Source organism: Panthera tigris, chromosome D3, assembly GCF_018350195.1.
Source record: "Panthera tigris isolate Pti1 chromosome D3, P.tigris_Pti1_mat1.1, whole genome shotgun sequence".
Lineage (NCBI taxonomy): Eukaryota > Metazoa > Chordata > Mammalia > Carnivora > Felidae > Panthera > Panthera tigris.
In genome coordinates this window covers 79,465,932-79,493,650 of record NC_056671.1, presented here as the reverse complement: position 1 = coordinate 79,493,650, position 27,719 = coordinate 79,465,932, and the positions used below count along the sequence as shown (strand labels likewise).

Here is a 27,719-nt window from a genome sequence, read left to right as displayed (position 1 = left end):
TTTATTTTTCTGTAATCCAATGAATTTATTCATTTTTATACCATCTGTTTTCTTACAGTCACCTTTATATATAATGTCAACATCATCCACTTAGAAGCTATATCAAGTGATTGTTGGCACGTAAACATCATAGTAGATTAAAGATAACAGTTGCCACAGATTTTTTCTACAAAATAGCTCAAGTTCTTGTTACAAATAATTGTTTATTGAAGGCCTGACTTCTTGAATAAATGCCATATTTCCTTTTCCTTCTTAGAAATATATTATTCACTCCTCAATTCTTAGCTTTGAGAAAATTTATCTAGGATATTGACATCAGAAGGTTCATGGTCTTGAAATTTTACTTACGTGATCAACTTCACCAGCATCCCTAGATTTTAGTTTAATGATATTCCACCATTCTTCCATTCTCTTATTTAGTCTTGTCTAGCATGAATAATGTAATAATTCCTAGGGTGGTGAAATAGCAAATGTTTCAAGATGTGAGAAAAATACAATTGCTAAGGTCCTTGACCGTATCTTGTAAAAGAGTCCAATGGATCCTTATGGTATTTGCATATCCTATTTTATCATGTTCTGTAAAAAAATAAGTAGATTTTATCTTTTATATCTTAAATACTTCTGAAAAAGAATAAAAGTCCTGTAATATCTATTCTGACAAGTAGAATTCAACAAAGAAACTCAAACCTAAGATTGGGTCCTTCCGATCTAATGCTATGCCAAGGGACGTACAGCAGGTGGAGCTCCATGACTAGGAGAAACATAAAAGTTTTGACTGTCAACTTACCTTGAGGAGGAGGAAATACACTTTGTCTATGAAAACTGTGTACAATAGAGGCCAAAGTAAGGCCCAGAAAAACTTTAAAGGAAAAGAATTACATGAAATGGGAAAAGAACAAGAAAGGTCTCTTAAGGGATATTTTAGAAGAAACGTACCTTGCCAATAGAAGCAAAAATGGCTATTCTCTTTTACTTAAAAATTACTATACAAACTCAAGGCAGTTAAACTTTAACAAAACATTTTAATATATTTTTTGCCAAAAATGGCAAAAACTACTTTGTTTCTTTTTAATGTATTTGTTTCTGTTAGGCTGGTATGGATTAAAGTTCCTCGCTTAGACCAAATTTAAATACTGTTTTTCATGTGAATCTTTCTACCACGTCACCCATCTGATATACTATAAATGCAATTTCCCCCTTCAAGATTGAAATTCCTCTTTTTAAAAAAGTAACTTTTATATATCATATACATACATGGAAAATTTTTATTTACTCAGTTATGACTTAAAAGATGAAAATAAGATTCTACATCAATGGTCAGTGTAATGGAATGCAGATTATTCTAGAAATGACATCCTTTCTCTGTCTTTACCTTCTTGAAATATTTCTCCTTTAATCTAAATAAATATTCTAAAAAGGAATGGACTAGATATCACTAGGTATTCCTAAAATATCTTACGTAAGTAAACATGAAATATTTTTGTAATAAAAGTCTGAGAAGATGTAAAAGATAAAACACTTCAAAGGATAGCATTTTAAGATTTTGTCCTCCAAACATTAGAGATATTGAATAATTAATGATAAAATTCTTGATAATCCTAAAACATGGCTTACTTGCCTCTACAATATTCACATAACTAAAAAAAGATGGAATAGTAGCTATCATAGCTACTTTTTTCTTTCCTTTCTTTCTTTCTTTTTTTATTTAAACATAACCTGCTGGTAATAGATTCTTTTAAAACTTGATGTTTTAAATATAAAAGATTTAGCCAATAAAGAAATTTTTTTTCATACAAGTTACTATTAGACACAATCTGCTGCCATGATCGTCAAATATTCTACCAAGTTCTCTCTCCCTCCTTCTCTAGCATTCTAATTACATGTGTAAATATTAGGGCCGTTCACAGGGGCTTGTATGTTATTTGGGAGTTTTTTAATAGTCTTCTCTGCATTTTTCATTCTTTTTGCTCTTCAAAGTTCAGGCAGGATATCTTCTAGTGACCTGTCTTCTAATACGCCAAATCTCTCTCCTGCTTTGTCCGGTTTGCTGCTTTTGAGTTCTGAGTCTCAGTTACTACATTTTTTTCAGTTGTAGAATTTCCATTTCAATTCATTTAAAAAACAGATGCCAGTTCTCTGGTGCAATTTTCTATCTTGCCCTTTATTATTGAGTATAGTAGCCACAGTTAAAGTGCAGCTGATACCACCACCAATAACCATATCATTTGTGAGTGTGCTTCTCCTGTCTTCATTTGGTTCTATTATGGAGTCTGGTGGGTTTTAGATGAATGCTTATCGTTGTGAATTAAAAGTTTTGGAAGCTCTGGATTATCTCCTTCTCCAGTGAGGTTTTACCTTATCCTCTAACAGAATGACAGCTGACTCAGGGCCGCATTGCATCTCTTCCCTCTGGTTGTGTCTGCTCTTGGAGTATGGCCTCCAGGGGATCTCGGTGGAAGGCAAGTGTTATCCTTCCTCAGTGGCTCCTGAACACCAAGTTTTGTCTCTTCTGTATCTTGAGACTGACAAAACTTCTGCCCTCCTGTTCAGGGCTTTCTTCATAGCTGCTTGTCTGCTGTGTCCCACACAGCTGAAGAGTTCGCTGGGTGTCCAGCTCACTTCCCTTTTGACTAGCACGTGACCTCTGTTTCTTTACCAGAATTCTCCACATAGAAGTTATTGCTTATAAAAGTTCCTTCTCCCATTCTTCTTAAGACTTCACTTCAGAAACTTGTTAAGTTAGCTTAAGTCATTCCAGATAGGTTTTCATTCATGTCTTTTTTTTAAAAAAATCCAGAATGAGGGGCACCTGGGTGGCTCAGTCAGTTAAGCCTCCAACTCTTGGTTTTGGCTCAGGTCATGATCTCACACTTCGTGGCTTTGAGCCCCGCATCGGGCTCTGTGCTGACAGTGCGGAGCCTGCTTGGGATTCTCTCTCTCCCTTTTCTCTCTGCCCCTCCCCTGCTTGAGTGCACGCACACACACACTCTCTCTCTCAAAATAAATAAATAAACTTAAAAAATAAAAACCCAGGATGAAAATTTTATATTATTCTCTTATTTTTCTTCTCTTTTGGATCCTCAAGTCCTGGCTGCATTGGCAGCCACATATTTTAGTTTTTATTTCCGCAGCCTTATAGGATTGTCAAAGGCTGTATTGGATTCTCTACCTTTGCCAAAAATAAGACTGGCAGATGCCCTAAGAGTTAATGTTTGTAGAATGCTGGACTACTCCTCTGGTTTGCTTCTCTCTAGGATCTTAATAACTCTTAGTCTTGATGGTCTCAGTGACTCTCGAGCACCTTCAAAGTGATTTTTATTTCATTCTATTAGGCTTTCTAGTTGTTCCTGGTGGGAGCATTGGTATGTCCAAGATTCTCCATCATAGCCAGAAACTGTGGTTAAATTTTAATGTTTTAATTATTTTTTTAAAAAAAGCCTGGTTGATAAAATGTGAATGAAAAAGTAATGCATATACACAATAGAAATTATACAAGCAATAATAATATGTTACCTCTTCTGAGTTCTAGTTTTATAGTCTTTTTCCTTGGAGACAAAGTGGCAGTTTCTTATGCATCTTTCCATACATGTCCTATGTACATATGTATCCCTCTTCAAACATGCTGAAAAGAATGGAGAATATAACAAAAATCCTTGTACCCACAACCAGATTTAAGAAATGTCAACATCTTACCGTATTTCTTTAGATCTTCTCTTTTTCTTAAGAAATAAAATGGTGTATGGAGCGCCTGGGTGGCTCAGTTGGTTGAGTGTCTGATTTCTGCTCACGTCATGATCTCTCTCACAGTTCATGGGTTAGAGCCCTGCATCCGGCCCTGTGCTGACTGACAACTCAGAGCCTGGAGCCTGCTTCGTATTCTGTGTCTCCCTCTGTTTCTACCCTACCCTGCTCGTGCTCTCTTTCTCTCTCTTTCAAAAATAAATAAATGTTAAAAAAAATTTTTTTTTAATAAATAAATAAAATGGTGTAGGGGGAGCCTGAGTGGCTTAGTCAGTTGAGCACCCAAATCTTGATCTTGGCTCAGGTCATAATCTCGGTTTGTAAGACTGAGTCCCCCTGACAGCATGGAGCCTGCTTGGAATTCTCTCTCTCTGCCCCTCCCACCCTCAAAATAAATAAGTAAACTTAAAAAAAAAATAATAAAATGGTGTCATGTAATTGAATCCCTATTTTTTTATTTTTAGAAAATTTTTAATTATTTGGGGCACCTGGGTGGCTTAGTCAGTTGAGCATCCAACTTCAGCTCAGGTCATGATCTCACAGTTCGTGAGTTCAAGCCTCACATCAGGCTCTGTGCAGACAGCTCAGAACCTGGAGCCTGCTTTGGATTCTGTGTCTCCCTCTCTCTCTGCCTCTCCCCTGCTTGTACTCTGTCTCTCTCTCTCTCTCTCTTGAAAATAAATAAACATTAAAAAAATTAAAAATAATAGGTGACACTAAGAATGATTTTGTACCTTTCTCAACTTACAGAAAGCTAAAAAATTTTGATTGGGGACAAGTTTGTAAGAGTCTTTAATGTCCTAATGCTACAGTGAGATTTGTATGGAACATTTTGATGAACTCCAGACATACCATAAACCTTTGGTGTGTCCCAGGGCACCTGGGTGGCTCAGTCAGTGGAGTGTCCAACTTTGGCTCAGGTCATGATCTCACTGTACATGAGTTTGAGCCCCACAGTGGGCTCACTGCTGTCAGCCTGTCAGTACACAGCCTGCTTCAGGTCCTCTGTCCCCTCTCTCTGCTCCTCCCCTGCTTGTGCTCTCCCCCAAAATAAATAAATATTGAAAAAAACACCTTTGTTATATCCCAAGACTTATAAATATTAATTTTAGGAAAAGCATAAATTAGCCTGATGCTGTTTTTTTTTTTTTACCTAAGTGCTCCATATATAAAATTTCATATATAATGTAATGAAATGTAACATAATATAACATAAATACTTTTCTTTAAAAATATTTCTTCCTTCATTCTTAAGAGTTTGCTTGAGAATATGTATTAAATTAGCCTAAGAAATTTAGCTCCAGACAAGCCTGCTTTTCATCTTTTAAGTTAGTTTAGCAAATAATTAGGTGCTTTTAAAATGGCAATGTATAGTATTCTGTTATTTTTTCCCCTTAAAAAATTTTTTTTTTAATGTTTATTTTTGAGAGAGAGGGAGGGAGCATTAGCAGGGGAGGGGCACAGAAAAAGGGAGATTGCTTCAGCAGGCTCTGCGTTATCAGGGCAAAGCCTGCTGTGGGGCTCGAACTCACAAACAATGAGATCATGACCTGAGCTGAAGTCAGATGCTCAACCAACTGAGCCACCCATGTGCCCCTTTCCCCTGTTTTTAGATTTGTAATATTTTGATAGCATTTTAATCAATTAAGATTTATTGATTCATTTTATGTGCTTAGTACTTTGCTAAGTATTATTATAGTATTATGGTTTTTAATAGAAATAATTAATGGTCTATATGGAAATTAAAATTTAATTGATGAGAAATAAATTGATAGTAGACCACACTAAAATGCCAATGGTGTGAGGCGGGATTGGGAGAGGGCCATAAAGGGTGATAAAGATTTGATTTTGGAAAGCAGAGAGGGAAGGATCTTTATGAACAAAAACTCAGATGTGAATAGGTGACGAATGAAGTGCGTAACCATTGTATAGCTGAGGATGTACATTTGGGGTGATGGGAAATTAAGTAGAATGGAAATAGATGGTCATCAATAGTCCAGGAAGTTTAGAATTGATAAAGTAGAAAATAAGATGCCCATATCAATTTCAAGTTAAGTTAGAAGCTGGAATTCCTGTCTTAGGAAGCCGAGGGGATCAAAGCAAGGAAGAGAGACCGATTAGAAGAATTTTATAGAAATTTGGAAAATTCGACTCGGATACAGCCTTCAAAGAATTCTGGTGCTCTTTGGCCCAGTGATTCCAGCCCTAAGACTTCTAGGAAAATATTCCAAAATGTGTGGTATCTGAAGGACAAAGAATGGGACCATGACAACATTTTGAAGTAACTTGTGTTTCTTTCATGTATTCCCACTTCCTGGTATCTTTTTCCTCCAAATCCCAGTGAGTCCTGAGGTGGAGACTTTTCTTGCAGTCTGAAATAGTGATTGGGTTCCTCTGAGTTGAAAGATCTGGGGATCCTTGGAGTTGTGCAGTTCTTAATCAGGTGTGCTTATAGGACTCAGAGAGATGAGTTTCTGGGGTTCGTGAATTTTTGGAAATTGTATGTAATATTATATGCATTTTCTAGAGAGTATCAGATTCAGAAAGAAGCCTATGACCCCCACCCAATTAATATCATTACATAAAAGATTTACTTCCTGCAGGTCTCCCATCTTATCTCTTTAGAGATTTCTGGAATCAAGTAGAAGAAAGATAAGTGATTATATTATGTTGAATCATTGAAATCGTCAATATTTAATTTAGTAGCTTTTTACATACAAAAATATCAATTTCAAATGATCTAACCCTAATAAAGCCTTAAAAAACTTTTTTATACTTTTTAAGTTTGGAGGTATTCACTTTATAAGTTTTAATTAAGCAGTATACATTCAATTTTGTGTTTAAATATACTTATTTCAATCAGGTTATTGAGTTCTGGTTATATTTCTTCAGTTTTTACATTCCATAAACTTAATGCCGTTAGATATATTTCCTGGTTATGCAGTATTAGGAGTATTTCTCTTGTGTATATAAGGCTTCTACTGTGGTAAAATGACAGGAAAATGACAGAAAGAGAAATAAAAGATAAGGGAACCACAAGTATATTGTGTAGTATAAGAATGGTAAAGAGGTTCAAATTGTTCATTAACTTTGTTGGTTTTGATTGCCTGCAGTTTTTGATCACGACAATTCTAAGTCCCTGTCTAGCTCAGGGGTACAAAGAGCCATCCATAGTGGATTGGCCTTGTCTGTTGTGTCTGTGTATGATGAACACCCGAAGTTCTGGGTACTGAAGCTCACGCCCCTGGTTTACTGCTCCATTAATTGCATTGTTTTAGTCAGAATTCTTTATTAGCCAGAGTACTTCATTTCTTCAAAATGATGGATCATATGACTTCATAAGTATAGTTTGGAGTTGAAACTTTGAGTCAAGAAAACCAAATTTAGAAGTTATTTCTTAGGAGGGTTCAGATGACTAGCAATAATACAACTTAGCTTTAGGTTTCTTCCTTTTTTTTTTTATTTCAGTTTTTATTTTCTCAGCTTTTACCATCCTTTCATTTTCAATTAAGAAAGAAGAACAAGAAAGAAAACTTGTCATTGAAACGAGGAGACATTTTAAATCTAACCTTTTCTTTTGTAGGTTGCTTCCTGAATCTAAACAGCTAAACATTGTAAGAAAAGCAAGATCTTACATAAAACAGAGAAAGTATGATGAAGCAGTAAGTATGTGGGCCTGGTGTATAGAAATAGCTGGTCACCGTTTGCAGTATGGGGAGGGGAGAGATATGCAATGGAGAGCAAAGTGGGCAGGCCAAGGAGCTTTCCTGAACACTTAAGTAAGGATTCAATTTTCTCAGTAGCTGCTTTAGCCACGGGCATACTTCTGTTATTTCAGATATTGTCAGGGTAGACTTTTTAAGGTTAGCGTTGGAAGTGAACAGTTGCCATTTTTCTATAATGAGAAAGTATATTCCAAATTTCTATAACCATACTTAAATGCATAACATTTTAGAACATGGCATATTTGTACATTTGGACTTATCTACACAGTATCAGGAGCCTAATGTTTATACTGCCGCTTTGAAGCTTCTCAAGAACTACCCTGCTATGTTTTTCATTAATTTTCTTTTTCTTAAATGGTCATAATTTCAAAGAAGGAAAGAATTCTGTTTTCAGTTTCTCAAATTGCCTAAGTAATACCATGCATTTCTAATGTTTGTTTATGGTTTTAAAACAGTGAGCTATTGTTTTCCTGTTTTAATGATGCTTTATAACTGACTTGGGTAATCTGACATGAGAAAATGAAAAATGATAGAAATGTAAGTATCTTTGCTATATGGGACCAATATTCGAGAACCTTCGTTACTTTCCTTCATGTGTCCTCTGTAGGTATTTCCACAGAACGAATCATGTTAAATCACTGTACATATCATAATTTACATCTTAAATGCCCTTTCTTATCAAGATTCAAAATTCATTCTACCGGGAATTGTTCTTATACTTTGCAAGAAGCTCCTTGAATAATTAAAATCTGTTCTTGATCCATCATCTACAGTTATGCACTCTAATTTTAATATATTTCCTTCCTTTAAAACTTCTTATTCTTCCCATGTGGCAAGTTATGTCTTCCTTTCTCTATAGGTCTCCCTTTGCAAGGAGCTGATTCATCTTGCATTGAAAGGATTGTCCTATTATCACACTTATGACAGATTCTTCTTGGCCATCAATGTTGTTCTTGGTTTTTTGGGATGGACATCTTACGCTTCTTTGTTGATCATCAAGTCTCATTTTAACCTTACTAGAGGTGTTAATAAAGAAGTTAAGGTATGTTCAGAACATATAATGAAGCTCGGATAATGGTGTTAAATCACTAAGGCTGGAGAAAGAAATTGAATCAAATCAACTGTAATGAGTTCATACAATGTGCAAGGTGTACTAAGCTAACTCTTACTTTCATTTGCTTTTGTCATATTGGGTCTCTTTTTTTCAGTTATCTTTATTTCTTTGGTTGGGAAAAAGGTATATTAATAATAATGGCCCCATAACTTAAGAGGGCTATAAAGATAGCTGCATAATTTAAATTTTCCTATGGCATTAGCTGTTGATTATCTGTTCCTTGTAATAATTACTTAGCTTGTTGTAAGCATCCCATATCTTTCTAGTACAGGTGGTCAGAAAACTACTTCAAAGCAGTATATTTAGCTTTATCTGATATTAAAAGTTTGGTAGCTAGAAAGTGACAAAAATCATTTACTCAAAATGTCCCTTTTTAAATAATGTATGTGCTTTTCTGGAACTATTCTTACCTTCTTACAACTTCCTGAAATTTCTAATGCAAATTTTCAGAACTTTCTATTTATCTTTATTTTAAGAATCAGTCTCTAGTTTACTGTACTTTCAAGGCAAAAAAAAAAAAACCCTCAAAAAATTTTAATAATACTTCATATAACTGAGTAAGTAATAACTGTACATATATGGTTTTACTACATTAAAATACTTTACTCTTTTCACATATATTGCTAATTATCATTTTTTGGGGAGAATATGCCACTTTCATTTTCTTTATTCTCTCTAATAATTATTACCATGTCCAAATCCTCTAAAAGGCAATATAATCAGGATGGTATATTTAATAATAATAGTTTGCAGACATTCCCAGTGGTAACTTTTTCTAATTTTATATTTTATTTTTCTGTAATGGAAGGAAGAACAGTAGTGTTTATTCCAACTTTTTATAGTGCTTTAATGCATCTTAAATAATTCCCCCCAAGTAATTTTCATTATTTGAATGTGCGTAAAATTGGCTAGAATGGGGATAATTTTTGACACAATAGCAAGAGAGACAGAACCAACCATGTTTTAGTAGTGGCATTCTGCTGGGTACTTGGAGTTTATTTTGTCATTTTAAACTCATAACAGTGCTGAAAGCATTATAATTTCTTTTTACAAAAGAGGAAACCAAAGCTGTTTAAGTATTTTGCAAAAGGCCACTCTGAGCTAGGCTGTGGAGGAATTGAGATTTGAATCCAGAACAGACTTGTGCCAAACATTATCTTTTCATGTCTATCTTGCTCTTTTGGTTGTTGAGAAAAGATATGAAGTCTTTAGCTTGATGAGTCAACACAATTTCATAGCTGATAATTCTCCTTTATCCATTAACCTGATAATGCAGTGAATGTTTAATTGGATGTACGATATAATGCTAACTACTGCATAGGCTATACAGAGAAATAGAAAATCCAGATTCTGCTCTCCAGGAGCTTAGAATTAGAGTAAAGTAGGTAAGAGATGTACACACATAACCACCTTATCAGACGTAGGTTGCTATACTACACTACATTGCAAAAGACAGCTTTGACATTTGACAACTTTAATATATATTAAGTGTTTGAATGTGATATATATTAAATAGAGGAGAGCTCACTTTAGCGAGGACGATGACAACAGGAAAAAGTAAGTCTTGATAGAAAATTAACTACTACAGGGAGAGGATGAGAATAAAGCAAACTGAATGATCTAAACAGAGGCAGAGTTGGGAAAATGTTTATTATGCTGGTGTAATAAGTAATATTTATTGAGACTCACTATCCCAGGACTATGTGGGGTGCTTTGCATGCGTTATTCAATTAAGCTTAACACGACCTTAAATCTGGCAGTTAGGAGTCTCGTGATATGAAGAGGGGAATTTAGGCTCAGAGAGCTACACGGTTTCTTCAAAGACACACTATGACAAAATGACAGAACTAATATTTGCCGATACTTAAATTCATGCTCTTTCTACACCATGCTGCTTTTGGAATAAAAAGTTCAACCTGGGGAGAAGGTGGAAGGTTTGTTCAAGGGACGAAGAGGAGATTATACCGACAGTGTAGGTTAGGTTGAAGTAATCAAAGACCTCAAATGCTAGACTATAGATTTTACATTGGATTTTGTGAGGAGTTGGTGTATCACTTAGAGTTAAACCAGAGAAACAGAACCAGTGGGATCTATGTATTAGTAGGGTTAGTGTAAGGAAATGGCTTGTGATTGTGGGAGCTAGTTAGGAAAGTTCTAAAGCCACAGGTCAGGCCGTGAAGAGGGGCAGACAGGAGCCTGCAGGCAAGACCCGAAGCCACGCTCGGTAGCTATGCTTCCGTTCTATAGGGAAGCCTGCCGTTGTGCTCTTCAAGCTTTTCAACTGATTGAATCAGGCCCGCCCCAGTTACCTTGGATAATCTCCCTTAAAGTCAGCTGATTGTAGACTTTAATCACATCCGCAAGATGCTTTCACGGCAACACCTACATCCGTGTTTGAGGATAATGGGCACTGTATAGCCTAGCCACGTTTTGACACACAAACCTGACCATTGTGTCAGTTTTGACCATTACAGACTGACCATTACAGGTGAGGTTGTGAAATTTTTTTTGAACCCTCTGGTTCTGTTTGCAAAACCATTCTGATTCATCTTCAGTGAGAGATTATAACCTAGGGAAGTGACACAACCTGAACGGTTCTGAAGGAAAACTAAAATGCCAGTGGTCAATAGTCTTAACTGGAGGGAGGCATGGAGAGCAGTTAGGAGGTAAGGTGACCCCAGCCGTGTACTTTTTAGAACGCGACGCTTGTGGGTGGGGTATAGGGAGGCTTCGTCGGGGAGGCTGTTGCCAAAGTGAAGTCTTAAAGGGTGAATAGGATAGCTCCGTAGAAAAAAGGAAGATGACGCACAGAGAGAGCAGCAGGCCCCAGAAGAGGAGAGAGGCAGCATGGCTTTTTGGAAGAGTGCAAGTCACTGGTACGGCTGGGACAGAGAGGGCCTCTGGGGAGGGAGCCGTGGGCTTGAAACAAACACTATCCTCATTGCCAGATGAGGAAACAGCTTTAGACAAGCTAAATGGGTTAGTCAAATTGGCGAGCAAATGGAAGAAAGCCTTGGAATTAAATTTATGCCTGACTCCGAAATTTATGTCACTTCTTCATGATGGTGTCACTCAAGATATACAGGTCATTTCTGATTCACCACCATTACAGGCAGTGAGTATTTAAATATAATTTGCTACAGCTCCTCATAATTGTATCCTGTGTGTAACTTGTACATAGTCTTCTCCTTTGCTTTGGCCAGTTCAGATGTTACTTGCTTTAGAACGAAATACCCTTATTTTGCCACACGTTGACCTTTATTTTCGTATTACCTAATAAAATCCCCAAATATTAACCCCTTGAACCAAGTCTCATGAGTCCATACCAACCCACGTGGTTTGAACTCCGTGGAGGCCGGCACCTAGTACAGAGCAGACCCAGAGTGTGCAGCTTAGTAAGTGCTTATCGGAGGGAAGAGTCATCATAGTGCGTGGTTGGTTATCATTAGTTGTGTTTTGAGGAGCTAAGGGAAGGTGGGGAGTCAATTCAGGAGGAAGTAGAAAACGTACCCCCACTCTTACTATTTAAAAGCCTTTGGGGATCTGGGGGGCTCAGCTGGTTAAGTGTCCGACTCTTGATTTCAGCTCGGGTCACGATCTCACAATCGGTGGGACTGAGCCCCGTGTTGGGCTCCGTGCTAAAAGCTTGGAGTCTGGTTGGGATTCTCTCCCTCTCTTTCTGCTTCTTCCATCTCATGCACTGGCACGCTGTCTATCTCTCTCTCTCTCAAAATAAAGAAATAAGCTTTAAAAAAAAAAAAAACACCTCTCAATCTCTATTTCAGTTGAACTGAATTCTTTATGATTTCGTTTCCTATGAGTGAATATCATTGATGATGTATATTTTAGGTATCAAAGGATTAGATTATTATACCATATTATACTGACTTTAGAAAATCCCTCAAAAATGTTTTTTTAGGTACTCATTTCTTTTTTTTTTTTTAAGTTTATTTATTTATTTTGAGAGAGAGAGAGAGAGACAGCATGAGTGGGGAAGGGGCAGAGAGAAAGGGAGAGAGAGAGAATCCCCAGCAGGCTCTGCACTGCCAGCACAGAGCCCATCGCAGGGCTTGAACCCATGAAACTGTGAGATCATGACCTGAGCTGAAAGCAAGAGTTGGATGCTTAAGCGACTGAGCCGCCCAGGCGCCCCATAATGTACTCTTTTAAACTTCTTTTGTTATTATTTTCCTATTCTCAATATGCTGTGAAACCAGTGTCATCTCTTAAATGATGAATGCATGCCTCAGCCACCTTCAGCTTTAGAGACTCCATCTCCACATCTGTTTGAGATTTGCCCCTTGCTATGGGTCCCCCACGCTGTGTCACACATCTCCATTTCCAGTTCCATTCACCTTCAGATTTCTACAGCACCTGCTGGGACTAGTGCAGAGAAGTAGGGAGGAGAGAATAAAAATGAAGGTAATAGCAGCAGCTACTATGTATTAAGCTGTTATAATATTCTGGGCATTTTGTTAAGCTCTACATAATCTCATTTAAGCATTACCAACCTTGACCAATAGATATGGAATTATTACTCCCATTTTATAAATGGGATGAAATTGAGTCTCAGGATAGTTTTGGACTTTGACTGAACCAGAATTTGAATTCTGATCTGTGTAGTTCTACACTCTTAATCACATTGCCGTGTCTCACCTTCCTTTTTCCAACTGTCCTAATTTATCCTTGTTTTTTACTTCCTTTCTGGTGACATTTTGTGCCAGTAAGGAGAAATTATAAAGAGGAAAAAAACCCTCTTGTCTCTCTCCCCCACAAGGCTTCTACTACAATGAGTAATTCTTAATTCTCACCTTATTTAGCTTTGGCTGGCAAAGCAAGGGGGAAACAGACAAAACAAAGGACAGAGAAAAGAGAATGCCATATTACCCCTCCATTCCTGTGTTTTTCCTCTGTGGCTCTTAGCATCACAGCTTTCCATAGGTGCGTTTGTTTCCAATCGTCGGAATGTCTATCCCTGAAGCTTGCTTCATTACTCCCGGCCCAGAGCACCCACGGGCATGCACAGCCCATGGAGGCCATCACTCGTGACTCACATTGGGGAACTCCTTTCTTGTTTGGCAGGTGGTTGGGAAGAGAAGATATGACTGAATGAACACACTGTGGTTGGGCAGTGGAGAGAGAAACGTGGGCAGCGTGTCAAGTTGGAGTTTGAATAGATAGAAGCATTGTTCCAAATGAAGATTAAGTCCCACAGTTTATTGTGGATTAAATGGGCTTTTGTGAGCTAGTGAGGGAGCTCGATCAACATTTATAAGATTGTTACTAAGGAGAAATATGTTCAGAGTTCCAAACAAGTTACTCGCAGACAAACTTGAGGAACATAGTCACTTTTAAATGGAGAATTGCCTAATAGCAACAATTTCAGAATAGCCAGCTTTTTCTTCCTGTAATAATGCTTCTCCAATGACAGGTTTTTTTTAAATGCAGTTCTTCAATTAATCATGTAATAGATGTCTTCACTTTGTAAAATCTCTTTTAAAAACCTGTCAATCAGCATGAATTTAGAAGTGTTTCAATGTTCTGTTTGATTTTCAGAAACCAAGCCACCTCCTGTCATGTAGTTGTATAGCTATTGGTGTTTTTGTAGCATTTTTCCTGCTGCTTCAAGACTGTCCCTGGACTTATTACATATATTGTTTGTTGCCAGTGCCAATATGGTATGCGGTTCTAAGAGAGTAAGTAACACTCCCATGCTGTCTTATTTTGCACTTCGCTGACAGTGAAATCTATTTTTAAAGTGCATTAGATTTCTGTAGCATAAATCATCAGAGATAGTTATAATGCCCTCCAATTTCTGAGCCCTCTCACTTCATTGATAGCAGAAGGAAAGTGGCATATAAACGTCTTTTTTTGTTTTACCTTTCCCTTACTGCCGTGAGGTTGTGTTGACCTCGTTCCCTTCTTTGTGTACCTTTTCTAAGAAACATCTGGACTAAACATAGAGTAATTAATATTGACAGTACTATGCCAGGAGGAACTTATATTTTGAATTTGTCGTATCATCTCAGATTCCAGTGTATCTTCAGGTTTCACAAGGAAATTTACATGTTTTCTTTCCACACATTTTTTTGCCCTTCCTTTCCTAGCTATCATGTAAACCTAGATAAACGGAGTTGGTAATTAAATCCACACTAGTAATGTGAACATACAGAATGGTGGATATTGTTCACGGGTGCCACGGGTCCTCCTTGAAGTGCCTCCTCACAGGCTGGAAGTAAAATGGGTTCTTACTGCTGTAGAAAACATCAGAGGCAGAGCTCCCAGGCGAGTTTCAAGCACTTAAATATAAAACCACTCAAACATTGGGCTGGTTCACGTTCATAGACAGCGAGGGACACGTTGCCCATCTTGTTCTATATTTGCTCCACTAATCTAGAATTTGAACTTAAGTCTTGGGCGTCCAAGCATCCCCTGAGCAAAACCAGACCCGGAAAGCAGACCAGGGAATGAGAGCTCAGAATTAAGGGTATATTCAGGGTTGGCCAGTATGTTTGTCATGACATGGTAAGTATTTTTATTCTAATTTTTTTAAACTCCGGATTTGACCACATCTTTCATCCTTAAGTACTAAAAACATTGAAATACTAAAAGTACCAAAAATTAAAATTAAAATATAACATTTAGAAGGATAAGGCAAAAAGACACTATCAGAAGGACATAGTGTTGCTTCTCTGTTTGAAAGGAATAGGATTGCTGGATAGACATACTTAAATCGGATTTTTTCTAATGTCATTCACTCTGGTTTAAAAGTTTTTAGAATGGGAAGTTTTATCCCTGCAGAAACTTCTATTCTACTACAGAATCCTCCTGAATTATCAAATGTCCTAATTATGAAGGTGACTTATCTATTTAAACTTTAAGAGGAAATGTGATTTTGAATGTATGTTGTGTTCTATCTTTATCTTTTTGAAAATACATAGAAAATAAAACATAAAAATTCACCTTTCTTCTAAAATCTTGTAAAATCTTCTAAATGATTTTACAAAGTCATCTCTTATTTTTCTGTGCTTGTTCAGCTGTTGAGAACAAAAGAAGCATTCTCCTCTTGACTGGTGTTAACATTTCTTTTCTCCATGGCACCTTAGTAGTTTTGATAATATTATGTAGCCATTGTTTTCAAGCAGAAAAAGATCATAAACCAAATGATACTGAGCTTTTATAATTACCTACTTAATCACTACAAATGCTAAAAAAAATTTTTTTCTAGTGATGAAATGCAGAAAGTACTCAAGTATGTAATACATGTTTAATGGTTATGGGTTCACATTTAATTACAATGAGTGTACAATTAGTGACATTTTAAATTGGGTTTGGAAAAGATTATTTAGCTCAATGAAAAAGTGCAATTAAAATTTTCTCTACTGGAGCACCTGGGTGGCCGAGTAAGTTAAGCCTCTGACTTCAGCTCAGGTCATGATCTCACAGTTCCTGGGTTCGAACCCCGTGTTGGGCTCTGTGCTGACAGCTTAGGGCCTGGAGGCTGCTTCAGATTCTGTGTCTCCCTCTCTCTCTCCCCCTTCCCCACTCGTGCTCTGTCTCTGTCTCTCTCTCTCTCTCTCTCTCTCTCTCAAAAATAGATAAACATTAAAAATGTTTCTTCTTGGGGCTCCTGGGTGGCTCAGTCAGTTAAGTGTCAGACTTCAGCTCAGGTCATGATCTCATGGTTCATGGGTTTGGGCTCCACATTGGGCTCTGTGCTGACAGCTCAGAGCCTGGATCCTGCTTCAGATTCTGTGTCTCCCTCTCTCTCTGCCCCTCCCCCACTTGGACTCTGTCTCTCTCAAAAATAAATAAACATTAAAAAAATAAAAAATATTTTTCGCTACCTAGATTAGGAAAACATATGTTTATTTTATTAAGACAGTTGAGATTTCAATATAAAATTAACTTTGGTGGATTTAAATCTTTTCCCAGTTTTAATCCATTTTGAGTTCATCGTATTTTATTTCTGATAATGTATCCGTAATTGCATGTACTCACGTTTAAGCTAAAATCAAAGATTTATCATTAATGTTTATGTTTTAAAAACAGATTTTTGTGATCATTATCAAATTAATTCAGAAATTATACTTTTTCTGAAATACTTCTAGGTTTCAAAAAAAGAGATTTAGTTAAGTGAAGCCGTTGAAAGAAATCTGTTACAGATTATATTAGTTTTTGAATAACCTATGAATTGAAAATTCCCTGATTTCTAGGTTTACGCAGTTTTTATTTTTTATCATATATGACCTCATTTTTTTGCTCAATATATAGTATAAATAATATTTTTATAAATGATCTTGTTAAACAGGTTTCAAGTTATTCAAGACTTTGTCACATTACTGTTGACCGTTCCTCCAAGTTATTTTGTTGGATACCTGTTAGTCTTTATCCTGGGAATTGAAATATTAGTGAGTAATTTACCACGTTACAGCATTTTCAGATCTCTTTCATACATATGTAACTCCTTTTAAATGACCTCATTTTTCATTTCTTCTTTGGAATGCATTACTAGGTTCTCAGTTTTTTCTACCGCTACATGCTTACAGCTGGACTTCTTGCATTTGCGGGTTGGCCATTTATCACCCAGCTATGGACTCGAGCAAAGGTATAAGTACTTGTTTTGACATTAGACGGATTAGTAGCTACTTTGTTTTGATATGTGTTTAACTCAGGGAATTGTTCATTTTTAAAGAAAAGAGTAGAATGTGTCCTTACATAAAGAGCCTGGTCCTTTTGACAGGAGGACTGCGGTTGCCTCTAATGTTTCAGTGATTCACATAGACTTTCACATCAAAGTGAATTGGTCATGGGGTGATTGAAACACTCTAGATGCAGAACTGGTACCAAATATCTAAATGATGGTATTGTCCAGCGCAATGCAATGGCTTCAGAGGCAGTGCTCTGAACTCAAGTCAAAGGAGTCATCTTTTGCCTAGCCCTGAGAATAGGCTCATGTTTCCACTTTGATATTTTTTGAGGGAGGTAGCAGGAGGATAGAAATAATCTTCTTTCCACCCTATGAGAGAACTTATAGGATTCTCCATCGAATGGCGTTATTAATCGTTTTTTGTCTTGATCTAATTACAAACATACTTTTACTTCTTTCCCCCCTGAGCTCAATCCCTTGATTATGGTTGCAGGCCAGCTTTCTTATAGATATTATCAGTGTATGGTATAACATAAATTGATGGAAGTACTTGCTATGAAATATGACCCAGGTTTCAATCCTGGCTGTTTCATTTACTAGTCATAGACCTGGTACATGTACTTTCACATCGCTGATCTCAGTTTCCTCATCTGAAATATTGTGAGTAATATACCCTACTTCTTGAGGTTATTGTGAGACTTTATTTAATGCAGTACCTACTATTAACAGATCTCTCACCAGTAGTAACTGTATTATTTTTTAAACAGCTATAAGGCTTTGCATATAATCTTTACAGGAGTGCAGTCTATGAAACACTAAAGACTATTTTCTTTACCATATTTGTCTAAAGATAACTTTTTTATTTATTTTAGAGCATCTCACTGAGTTGGATTTTCTTCTCTTTGCTCCTGGCAGCGTTCCCACTGATGCCCGTTGTAGGACGAAAGCCAGATATCTTTCTAGTGTATGAACAATATTTTCTTTTCTTTTCAATATAATTGTTTTTCTCAAGCACTGTGAAATATGAGCCTAATCTTGGTCATGAGTTTCAAAACAAACTAGTGAATAAACCAAAAATTAAAATACTAATATCGGACCATTGGTGATAATTTTGGCTCAGACTCTGAGAAGCATTAAAGCTCCCTGGAGATACTTCTGGGCCTTCAAAAAAGTGAAATTGGGCCAAACAGTGATAATTTAAAATTCCAAAAAAAAGAAGTCTAGAGGCTTTTGTATATTAAGGAATCAGTAAAAGGTTTCATATGAAAAATGTTCGGTTGCCAAAAATATAAAGATCGAAAAGCCACTGATAGACTAACCTCTGTCTTTGCCTTTGAGCATGTCTAAGCTTTAAATGTCTTAGGAAAATGAAAGTCTCTCCTAATCTGCATGTAACGATCTCTAGGGGAGGGAGCTCTGTACTTTGATGGCTTTACCATGTTTAGTCACTTCAACTGGCTGTGTGTGTGTGTGTGTGTGTGTGTGTGTGTGTGTGTGAGTGCGCTCGCACATACGCATGTCTGTGCTCGGCAGGCTAGATGATCTTTGCTTCATGTAAGAGTCCCTCTCGTTTTCTAATCATATAATCATCTCTGTTACTTTTTTTTTAATGTTTATTTTTGAGAGAGAGAGAAAGAGCAGGGGAGGGGCAGAGAGAGATGGAGACACAAATCCAAAGCAGGCTTCAGGCTCTGAGCTGCCAGCACAGAGCCTGACACAGAGCTGGAACTCACGAACTGCAAGATCATGATCTGAGCTGAAGTCAGATGCTCAACCGACCGAGCCACCCAGGCGCCCATCTGTTACTTTCTTTTGAACTCTGTATAAACAATTCTTTTTAGCGTCTTAACATAATCTTTAATAGATAAAGTGTATCTTTTTTTGACTGAAGGAAGATTAACTAAACGATTGATATTTTTTAAAAGTAGGTGTTAATTTTTGAGTATGTGTTGTCAGTTAACACATTTTTATCTCATTTCTGTGAAATACCAGTATGGAATAAGTGGAATTATTCCATAAAGTTTATTTATTAGCAGAGCCCAAAATAAATTGTATTGAACTCTAAGACCATACTTCTAAGCCATACTTTATTAATAAGTGTTACGAAGTAAAAATATTTTGCGTCTGTCATAAACTATAATAGCCTGTGAGAAGATGAGTTCCAATATTTTCATTTATTTTTTGCTTCATATTTCTTGTGAGCTCTCCTCTTGTCTTTACAAAGTCCCTTTCTCTGCTTTGGTCAGTCTCTGCCTTTCTGTCCTGCTCAAGCAGTGTTGACACAGTCGAGCAGTTTTTATATGCTAAAATAAGAGATTATAGAAATGGTCTCCATAGAAATTTGCTACTTGCATATTTTACTAAAGTTGAATTCAGGAGGCAAACTTGTTAAAACATGAGAAATCTAATTTGTATTTTTAAAAATTATGTTTTCTCCCTCTATGCATCTTAATTTAAATTCTTCAGTGATTTAACTTTGTGTTGGTGTTCTGGTAGCTATTTTTGCAACTTCTTTATTTTGACTCCTGGTTCATGGAGAAATTTCTACTCTCCATTTGATCTCTCACCTCACCTCCCTTCTTTAGAAACTTGCAAAGATAGATATGTGAAACATTTAAGGATAAAATTAAAAGAAAAAGCAAAAAAATCACATGGCTATAATATTCCTCTTAAGTTCTCTAAAATAAAATCATAGGGGCACCTGGGTGGCTTAGTTGGTTAAGCGTCTGACTTCGGCTTGGGTCATGATCTCACAGTTCGTGGGTTCGAGTCCCACGTCAGACTCTGTGCTGGCAGCTGGGAGCCTGGAGCCTGCTTCGGATTCTTTGTCTCCCTCTCTCTCTCCCTCCTCCACTCGCACCCTGTCTCTGTCTCTCTCTCTCAAAAATAAATAAACATTAAAAATTTTTTTTAAATAAGTAAAATAAAATCAAATCATATTTGCCAATGAATTAAAATACCAAATTATTTTTTAGAAAAAGAAAAAGCAAAGTATCTTGACCATAGATGGCTGTTTTCATAAGTTTTAATGGTAATCCACGCTGAATGTATAACTACTTTGTCCCCTTACAATTCTCAAAGACTTCGAACAAAAACAAACAAGCATTTTCCTAGGAATTCCTGCTTTGCATTTATTTTTAGCCCTGCTTTTTGCTCTTACTTCTTTTTAACCAACTCCTATTCTCTTTGTTGTCACGTTGCCTGCCTCCAGATTCTGCACTCAATCTAATTTCAGTTGTCCTATGTTACTCAGATTTTTGGGAGGTGAGAAATAGAACTCGACATCAGTACACCATTTCCTTGATACCATTTTCCTGCAGCTTCAGGAACCGTACTATACCTGGTGCTCTTGAAAAACTAGAATTTGTGGTCTCCGTACTGTACAAATGCCTCACTTGCATTGCTGCCTTTGTGACCTCTTCCCTACCCTTCCTTTACCCAGGAGCCGCTGGCTAAAGGTTAATAATAGAAGGAACCATTTTTTCCTCCCGGCAACACTAAGGATTAGAAATGTTGATCCTTTTTGGTATGAGTAAGTGCTCATAGTATAGTCAGAAAGTTTATATTGTAGACAGTGATGATACGTTTAACTATTTTTTATATTGTTTTCTGTAAACTTGTCCAAGTCAGCCTAAGAATTGTGGTGGCTGGAATGCATAATCATCAAAAAAAAATCGAAGTCAAGAAATAAGGTAAAGATACCTAAAAAATTGTGAGAAGTTAAAAATAACCCCATCCCTCGTGTATCTTCATCCTCAGATTTTCATTCCTGTTATACCTGTTTCATCTTGACAAAACCAAATGACTGATACGGAGGGTCTACATTAGAGTAAAATGTCTAATATTTTTATATGATATGTGTTCAGTAAATATATCAAGAAAATTTGAAATTGTGAATTGTGTTTTAAAACAGAATGGGCGCAGGCTTGCTGGTTCTTCTGCTATCCCTGTGTGTTTTAACATCTCTCATAAAAAGAAAAGACAGTTTTATAAATGAAGAGCTATTGTTACATCTATTTCAGGTCAGTTACACATTTCAACACCATGTCATGCTAATGATATACCAAAATATATCTTATGGTTGTATTTAATGATGTTGTTCTTAAGATGCCATCGTGTTTACATTACTCAATATCTGCCAGTTGGGAAGAAAATTTTCTGTGTAAGCTATCATATGGAAATACATTCTCTAAAAGGTATGAAATAGCAAAAAGTTCAGCAGGAGACAGCCCAGAGATGCCAAGAGAACAGAGACTAAGGAGACCTGAGAAGCATCCGTATTGACCAAAAAAGTTGAACTCTAAATGGCCTCCTCTGGCCTGAGATTCTGTGTTGCTCTCATTTGAGTCAGGACAAAGGTAATCTTTGAAGTGAGAGCAACCTCTGAGTATGTTTACATGAAGAATAGTCTGTTTAAGACTTCAGATGACGTGCCAGGAGAAAGTTGACTTCACCTTGGTTGTTGGCTTTGCTGTGACAAAAAGAACTTTGAACTTGATGTTTCAAAATCGAGTCAATTCCCAGTTAGTTATACTGTATACTAGATGTGTGATTTTCAGTCTGTTTAGCTTCAGTCTGTTTTCAATCTGTAGAGATACGCTCTAATATAGGGTTGTGAGAATTGGAGAATATATAATGTCATATTCTGTAAAATGATAGCTGTTTTGTACATAAGCATGGAAACCACTTGTTTGTTCTTTTAACACTAAAAAAAAAAAAAAAAAAAAAAAAAAAAATTAAAAACCACATCCAGACCACTGACAAAAGAAAACTTACAGGAGTTTTCTCAAAAAATTTCCTCAGAACAAAGCTTAGGATAATAGAAAATAAAGCCAAGAATACTCCAAAATAAAAATATACAACACTTAAAAGATGTTAATTTATTCTTGGAGAACAACAGAAAACACATAAAAAGAGAAGAAGTATTTTGTCAAATGTCCTGTCGAGACATTGGGACACGTATTTCATTTTAAATGGTATTGGGGCACCTGGGTGGCTCAGTTGGTTAGGCGACCGACTTCGTCTCAGGTCATGATTTCACAGTTTGTGAGTTCGAGCCCCGCGTCGGGCTGTGTGCTGACAGCTCAGAACCTGGAGGCTACTTCAGATTCTGTGTCTCCCCCTCTCTCTACCCCTCCCCCCGCTCATGCTCTGTGTCTCTCTGTCTCTCAATAATAAATAAATGTTAAAAAAATTTTTTAAAAAAATGGTACACTCACTGGCTTTACACTAAAGCCCATAGGTAACTTTGACAGAATTCACATATGATTATGAATACTTTGACAGAAGTGAATGTTTCTGGATCCCACTCTATAGGAGCAAATATGTTAAAATTCTTACGGGCTTTTTATAGGTAGCCCTGAATATAAGGTAAATCTGTTATGAAATTTATTTTTTATGTTAACTTTATTAATTTGCATTAATTGCTCTATTGTATAGCATATTTTTGGTGGTTCCAAGACAAATATCTTTTAACATTTTAACATCTCTGACAGAATGCATCTTACAATTGAAAGGATACTAGGATTGTGTCATAACTTACTCAACAGCATTTTTTCTAAATTCACTGAAAATATAAGAGAAATTAATGTATCTCAAGGATTGGTGAGGAGGTTGCTAACCTGATCTCTAAGAGTTTATTTACAGCCGTAGCTTATGTCATTTCTTAAAATGACAGTTAATCCTCTAGTTCAGAGATTAGCGAACAATTTTCTAACGAGCCATAACTAAGTATTTTAACCTTGTGGGTTGTATGGAGTCTGTTGTAAATTCTCCACCCTGCTACTGTAGTGCAAAGGGAGCTGTGGACGACACATAAATGAACGGGAGTGACCATGTTCCCACCAAACCGTATTTCTGAAAACAGCCTCCGAGCCAGAGTTTCCCAGTTCTCCACTAGTTTGTATATATTCCCTGAAGAGTATTGTACCTCCTTGTGTTCCCAGTACCAGGTGAACATTCAGGCCACAAATATGTGTTGAGTCAATGGATATGACTGGACAAGGGCCAGAGGTGGAAGACAGTTAACCACGTCGCACCATTTGCGTTTCCATGATTTAGGAAATCTTCAGAGTTAATAATGAATATTTCCTTTTTTTTTTTTAAGTTTTTTAAAATGTTTTTATTTATTTTTGAGACAGAGAGAGACAGAGCATGAGCAGCGGAGGGACAGAGAGAGAGGGAGACACAGAATCTGAAGCGGGCTCCAGGCTCTGAGCTGTCAGCACAGAGCCCAACGCGGGGCTCGAACTCACGGAGTGTGAGATCAGGACCTGAGCTGAAGTCGGCCGCTTAACCGACTGAGCCACCCAGGCGCCCCAATAATGAATATTTCTAAATAGATACAGTGTGAGCACGTATACCAAACTGTTGTTGAAAGTGTAACATGCCTCATTTCATGCTTGTAAAGGAGGGCGTCTGCCTAGTACCAAGCTCTAACTTGTAGCCTTGCTGCAAGAGGGTGAGCTGGTCCAATGTCAATAGCTTTGGGGCTAGATCCCAGTTGTTGAAGCACTTTCCTAAGTATTCTTTTTGTATATAAACTAGTCTCTCACCACCTTCTCTTTTCTTTGTGTGTTTGTATTTGTTTTCAGATGCTGAGCGTAGTGCTTTCTATGTGTGTTACGTATAGCACCCACAGCAGTCTACGCAAGAAGCAAGGACTGCCTCTTCTTAATCAGATCATTAGCTGGCTAATATTAGGTAAGAGGTCAAATTTAATGAGTTAACGTTACATCAAGTCATACCTTAAAATTATCCATTTACATCTATATTCTTGTTATTGAAAGAAATAATTTTGTTGAATGAAAATAATAATAACCAGTGATTATTTTTATCTCATGGTAGAATTTGACAAAGAAAATTAGAACGTTTGTCTCCATTGATGTGTTAATAAGAATTACTTGATAGAATATAATTGGCCTGATAATAAGGCTATACATTTATTCACACCTGATAAGAGTCTAAGTGATTCCAGAAGAGAAGAGATTCTTATCCTGCAATTTCATGTCAGTTCATAAATTCTCCATTCTTACACAGGGACTAAGAAACAGTTCAATTTTATCTGTATTTCCCTTGCTGAAAATAACATTGATTAGTCACTTCCCAACACATTACACATTTTATAAAGCCAGTTAAAATTTTCAAAACACATTCCTCTGTAGTACCTTTGCTTAAGGATCCCAAAATGTGCATGTGGAGAAAACAAGTGTAATTTAAGGATGTAGGGTTTTTCTTCCAGCTAGAGGACCAGGACAAGCTTGAAGTCCAGGTTTTTCATTAAAAAAAAAGACACTTTGTGATACTTGTGAATAATGTGGCATGCAGTGTAACCTTTTTTTTTTTTTTTTTTTTTTAATGATTTTTGTTGTTCCATCTTTGGATGGAACTTACTGTAAAATTGATGAAGGGCAGGCCTTCAGTTATCTTGATTTAATGAAGTTACTATTTATGTTCATTCTGCCTAAACAATATTAATGACTGCTCCTTCGTTAGAAAAAAAAAAAATGTGTTCAGTTTGTACTATGTTCTGGCACTGTTTTTTTCCCTGAGAATAATAAAGGTGGACCAAATCCCTGCCCTCCTGGAGCTTATATTCTGCAAGGAAGGAGTGGTAATATTCCAGTGTGGTGACTTATAAGTAATGATCTCTCTCATAGGACATGTTCGTTTTTAAATCCCCAGGAAAAACAAAAACTCTGAGCGAGAACTGTAATATTAAAGGGAAGTCTTTGTGTCATAGTGTATAACTTCACAAATACACAGTTAGCACACAGCAGCGGAAACAACGTATGGCAAGTTGGGGGGTCCGATAGACATAGTAGCAACCCAGCTTTTCCTCGTTCCTTCACGGTGCAGCCTGGCTCACTTCCTCGGTTTTCTTACCCACCGAAGGGTAAACCACAGGGCGGACGAGAAGCAAAGAAAATGCAGTTTGTGCACATGTCATTATATCTCATTTTGAGATCTCTAAAACTTCTAAAAACGTTTAAAAAACAGTGCACTTACCAGAATTATAGAAAGCCGTCCTCCACGTCAAGTGCTTGTCCCTCATCTGTGTTTGTGAATATATGTACGTGTACAATTTTTTGAAGACCCTATTCAGTACTTTTATCTATTCTACCAATCCTTAGAGTAATTTTTCAGTTGACCCAGCAATGTTCATGGCATTTTTTTTCTTTCTTTGTCTTTTATGACATTGACGTTTTGAAGAATATGACCAACCACAAGCCCTACCCTACAATGGCCTGTTACTCAGTTTGAATTTGTCTGATGTTTCTTTGTAATTAAATTGGAGCTATGCATTATCGGCCAGCATACTGCATAAATGATGCTGTGCCCTTCTTAGGTCACATTTACAGGCTCATGGTCTCTATCTGTCCCTCATTGTTGATGTCAATTTCCATCACCCTATCAAGGTGTTGCCCAGTTTTTTCACGGTATATTTACTGTTTCTCCCTCTCCCTGCAACTAATAAGCTGTCTGTGGGGACACACTCTAAGGCCATCAAATATGCTCATCAAAATTTTCCCTAGATGTAGCATCCATTCGTAAGTCTTTCCTGATCCAGTTTTTGTCACGATGGCTATAAAATTGATGATTTTTCTAGCTCCCGTACTCACACTGCATTTACCAGAGGTTCTCAGCATTCTCCTTTAAGAATCTCTCCTTCTTGGGGTGCCTGGGTGGCTCAGTCGGTTGAGTATCCAACTTTGGCTCAGGTCATGACCTCGCGGTCAGTGAGCACGAGCCCCGAGTCAGGCTCTGTGGCTGGAGCCTGCTTTGGATTCTGTCTCCCTCTCTCTCTTCCTCTCCCCCACTCACGCTCTGTTTTGTCTGTCCGAGAAGTTTCAGGGGTGCCTGGGTGGCTCAGTTGTTTAAGCGTCTGACTCTTGGTTTTGACTCAGGTCATGACCTCACAGTTTGTTGAGTTCAAGTCCCGCGTCTGGTTCCACACTGACAGCACAGAGCCTGCTTGGGATTCTCTCTCTGTCTCTCTCTCTCTTTCTCTTTATCTCTCTCTCTCTCTCTTTCTCTCTCTGCCTCTTCCCCACTTGCTCCCTCTGTCTCTCTCTTGAAATAAATAAATAAACTTTAAAAAAATGTTCAAGTTTCAAATTTCTTACAAAAATGGTTAGGACAAGTATAGCCCAATTGAGAGGTCACAGAAACAATAGCTGCTGTAAGTGATCCTAGGATCAGTGCTTCTGAACTCATGTCCATTGTGCTGGCTGTACTGACACTACCCTCCTTTGTTTTATTGCAGCCTTTTCCCTCGTCCTGCCACTGCTGAGTCCCACAAGTCTCTTCGAGCGGTTGTTTAGCATTCTTCTTTCCTTGATGTCAACCTACATACTGCTAAGCACAGGGTATGCACTGGTTTTAAAGCTTAATTTTTAGTAGCAAGTTTTAAATGATATGGACATTTCTCTTTGAATATTTTACCTCTGGAAATGAAGTATGTGCAAATCTTGAGAAAATTAGAAATATTTTCTGCTTCGTAAGAACTGTATATGACTTGATCTTAAATCTGTTGTTTTCTTATTTTCATAGTATTGCCTGTTGTCTTTGTCTTTCTGTTTATTTCCTGGAGTTGCTAAAATGTCATTTTACTACAGTGTTAGAAAGTTTTGGTTGATTATGGAGAAACTCAAAGTCTCAAACAAGGACTTGGAAGAACTGTAGCTCTGTGACATTACTTATGTGCACTTCAAATGATGCCTTGACTTGTCTGTTCTTATTTGAATATATTTTTTCTTGTAATTTTTAGTCTTATGTATACCATAGTCCAAATATTTCTTTCGATTCAGAACCTTTCAGAATATTTTCCCAGAAATTAAACAGCCCATTTTTATTTAAGATTTAAATTTTCTTGTAAAACAAACACAAAAACTAGTAGCTTGAAGTGTTCTCTAGAAGTCCGTGAAACAGTGATATAATCGTCCCGCCTGCTTTTGAAGAAAAGGATTCTTTACTTGCCTTTGAATTGTATTTCATCCTTACTCAAATGCTGATGAGGGTGAGAAATACATACATTATAACAACACTGGATACAACAGACAGCTCAAATCACCACTACTCATTTGGGCTAAATTTGGTCCAAATATAGGATCTTGATCTCGAGTAGACTAAACCTAGGGATTCCCTGTGTATCAACAGGTTATTCCCAGTGTTAGATGATTTTGTAAAACTATTTTGGGTTCAAAATATAGGTTTATTCTTTGGGAAACTTGGTTGTCCTAATTCAGAATTAGAGGGATGTTCTCAAAAATCTTTTCATAGTAGACCCTAACATTATTAGTGGCCTAGGCCCTGGGAGTTCTTGTAGTCCTCAGATAAGAGATGATCCAGAAGGGTGCAAAACCTTCCCTTACCAGAGCTCCTCCACCTCCTGCCTTCCTTTCTCCCTGCACACCCAGATCTGGAGCACAGCTGTGAAGATGTAATATAAGCAACATGGAAATTTTCACCAGTTACCTCATAAGATCTT

The 27,719-nt window shown here is 37.1% G+C and overlaps 1 protein-coding gene across 6 annotated transcripts in view; it reads left to right on the top strand.

The window, feature by feature from the left end:
* Window positions 1-27,719, top strand: part of PIGN (phosphatidylinositol glycan anchor biosynthesis class N) — a 103,180-nt gene that overhangs the window by 43,925 nt on the left and 31,536 nt on the right. For 5 of the 6 annotated variants that reach the window (XM_007080452.3, XM_007080455.3, XM_042962089.1 and 2 more), the window contains 9 exons: window positions 7,325-7,403; window positions 8,326-8,508; window positions 14,137-14,276; window positions 16,892-16,991; window positions 17,096-17,188; window positions 18,103-18,194; window positions 21,144-21,252; window positions 23,824-23,932; window positions 26,496-26,598. In XM_007080452.3, the coding sequence (XP_007080514.1) occupies window positions 7,325-7,403; window positions 8,326-8,508; window positions 14,137-14,276; window positions 16,892-16,991; window positions 17,096-17,188; window positions 18,103-18,194; window positions 21,144-21,252; window positions 23,824-23,932; window positions 26,496-26,598 (1,008 nt within the window). The remainder of the gene's footprint in view (window positions 1-7,324; window positions 7,404-8,325; window positions 8,509-14,136; window positions 14,277-16,891; window positions 16,992-17,095; window positions 17,189-18,102; window positions 18,195-21,143; window positions 21,253-23,823; window positions 23,933-26,495; window positions 26,599-27,719) is intronic. The other variant, XM_007080457.3, reaches the window with a different exon arrangement.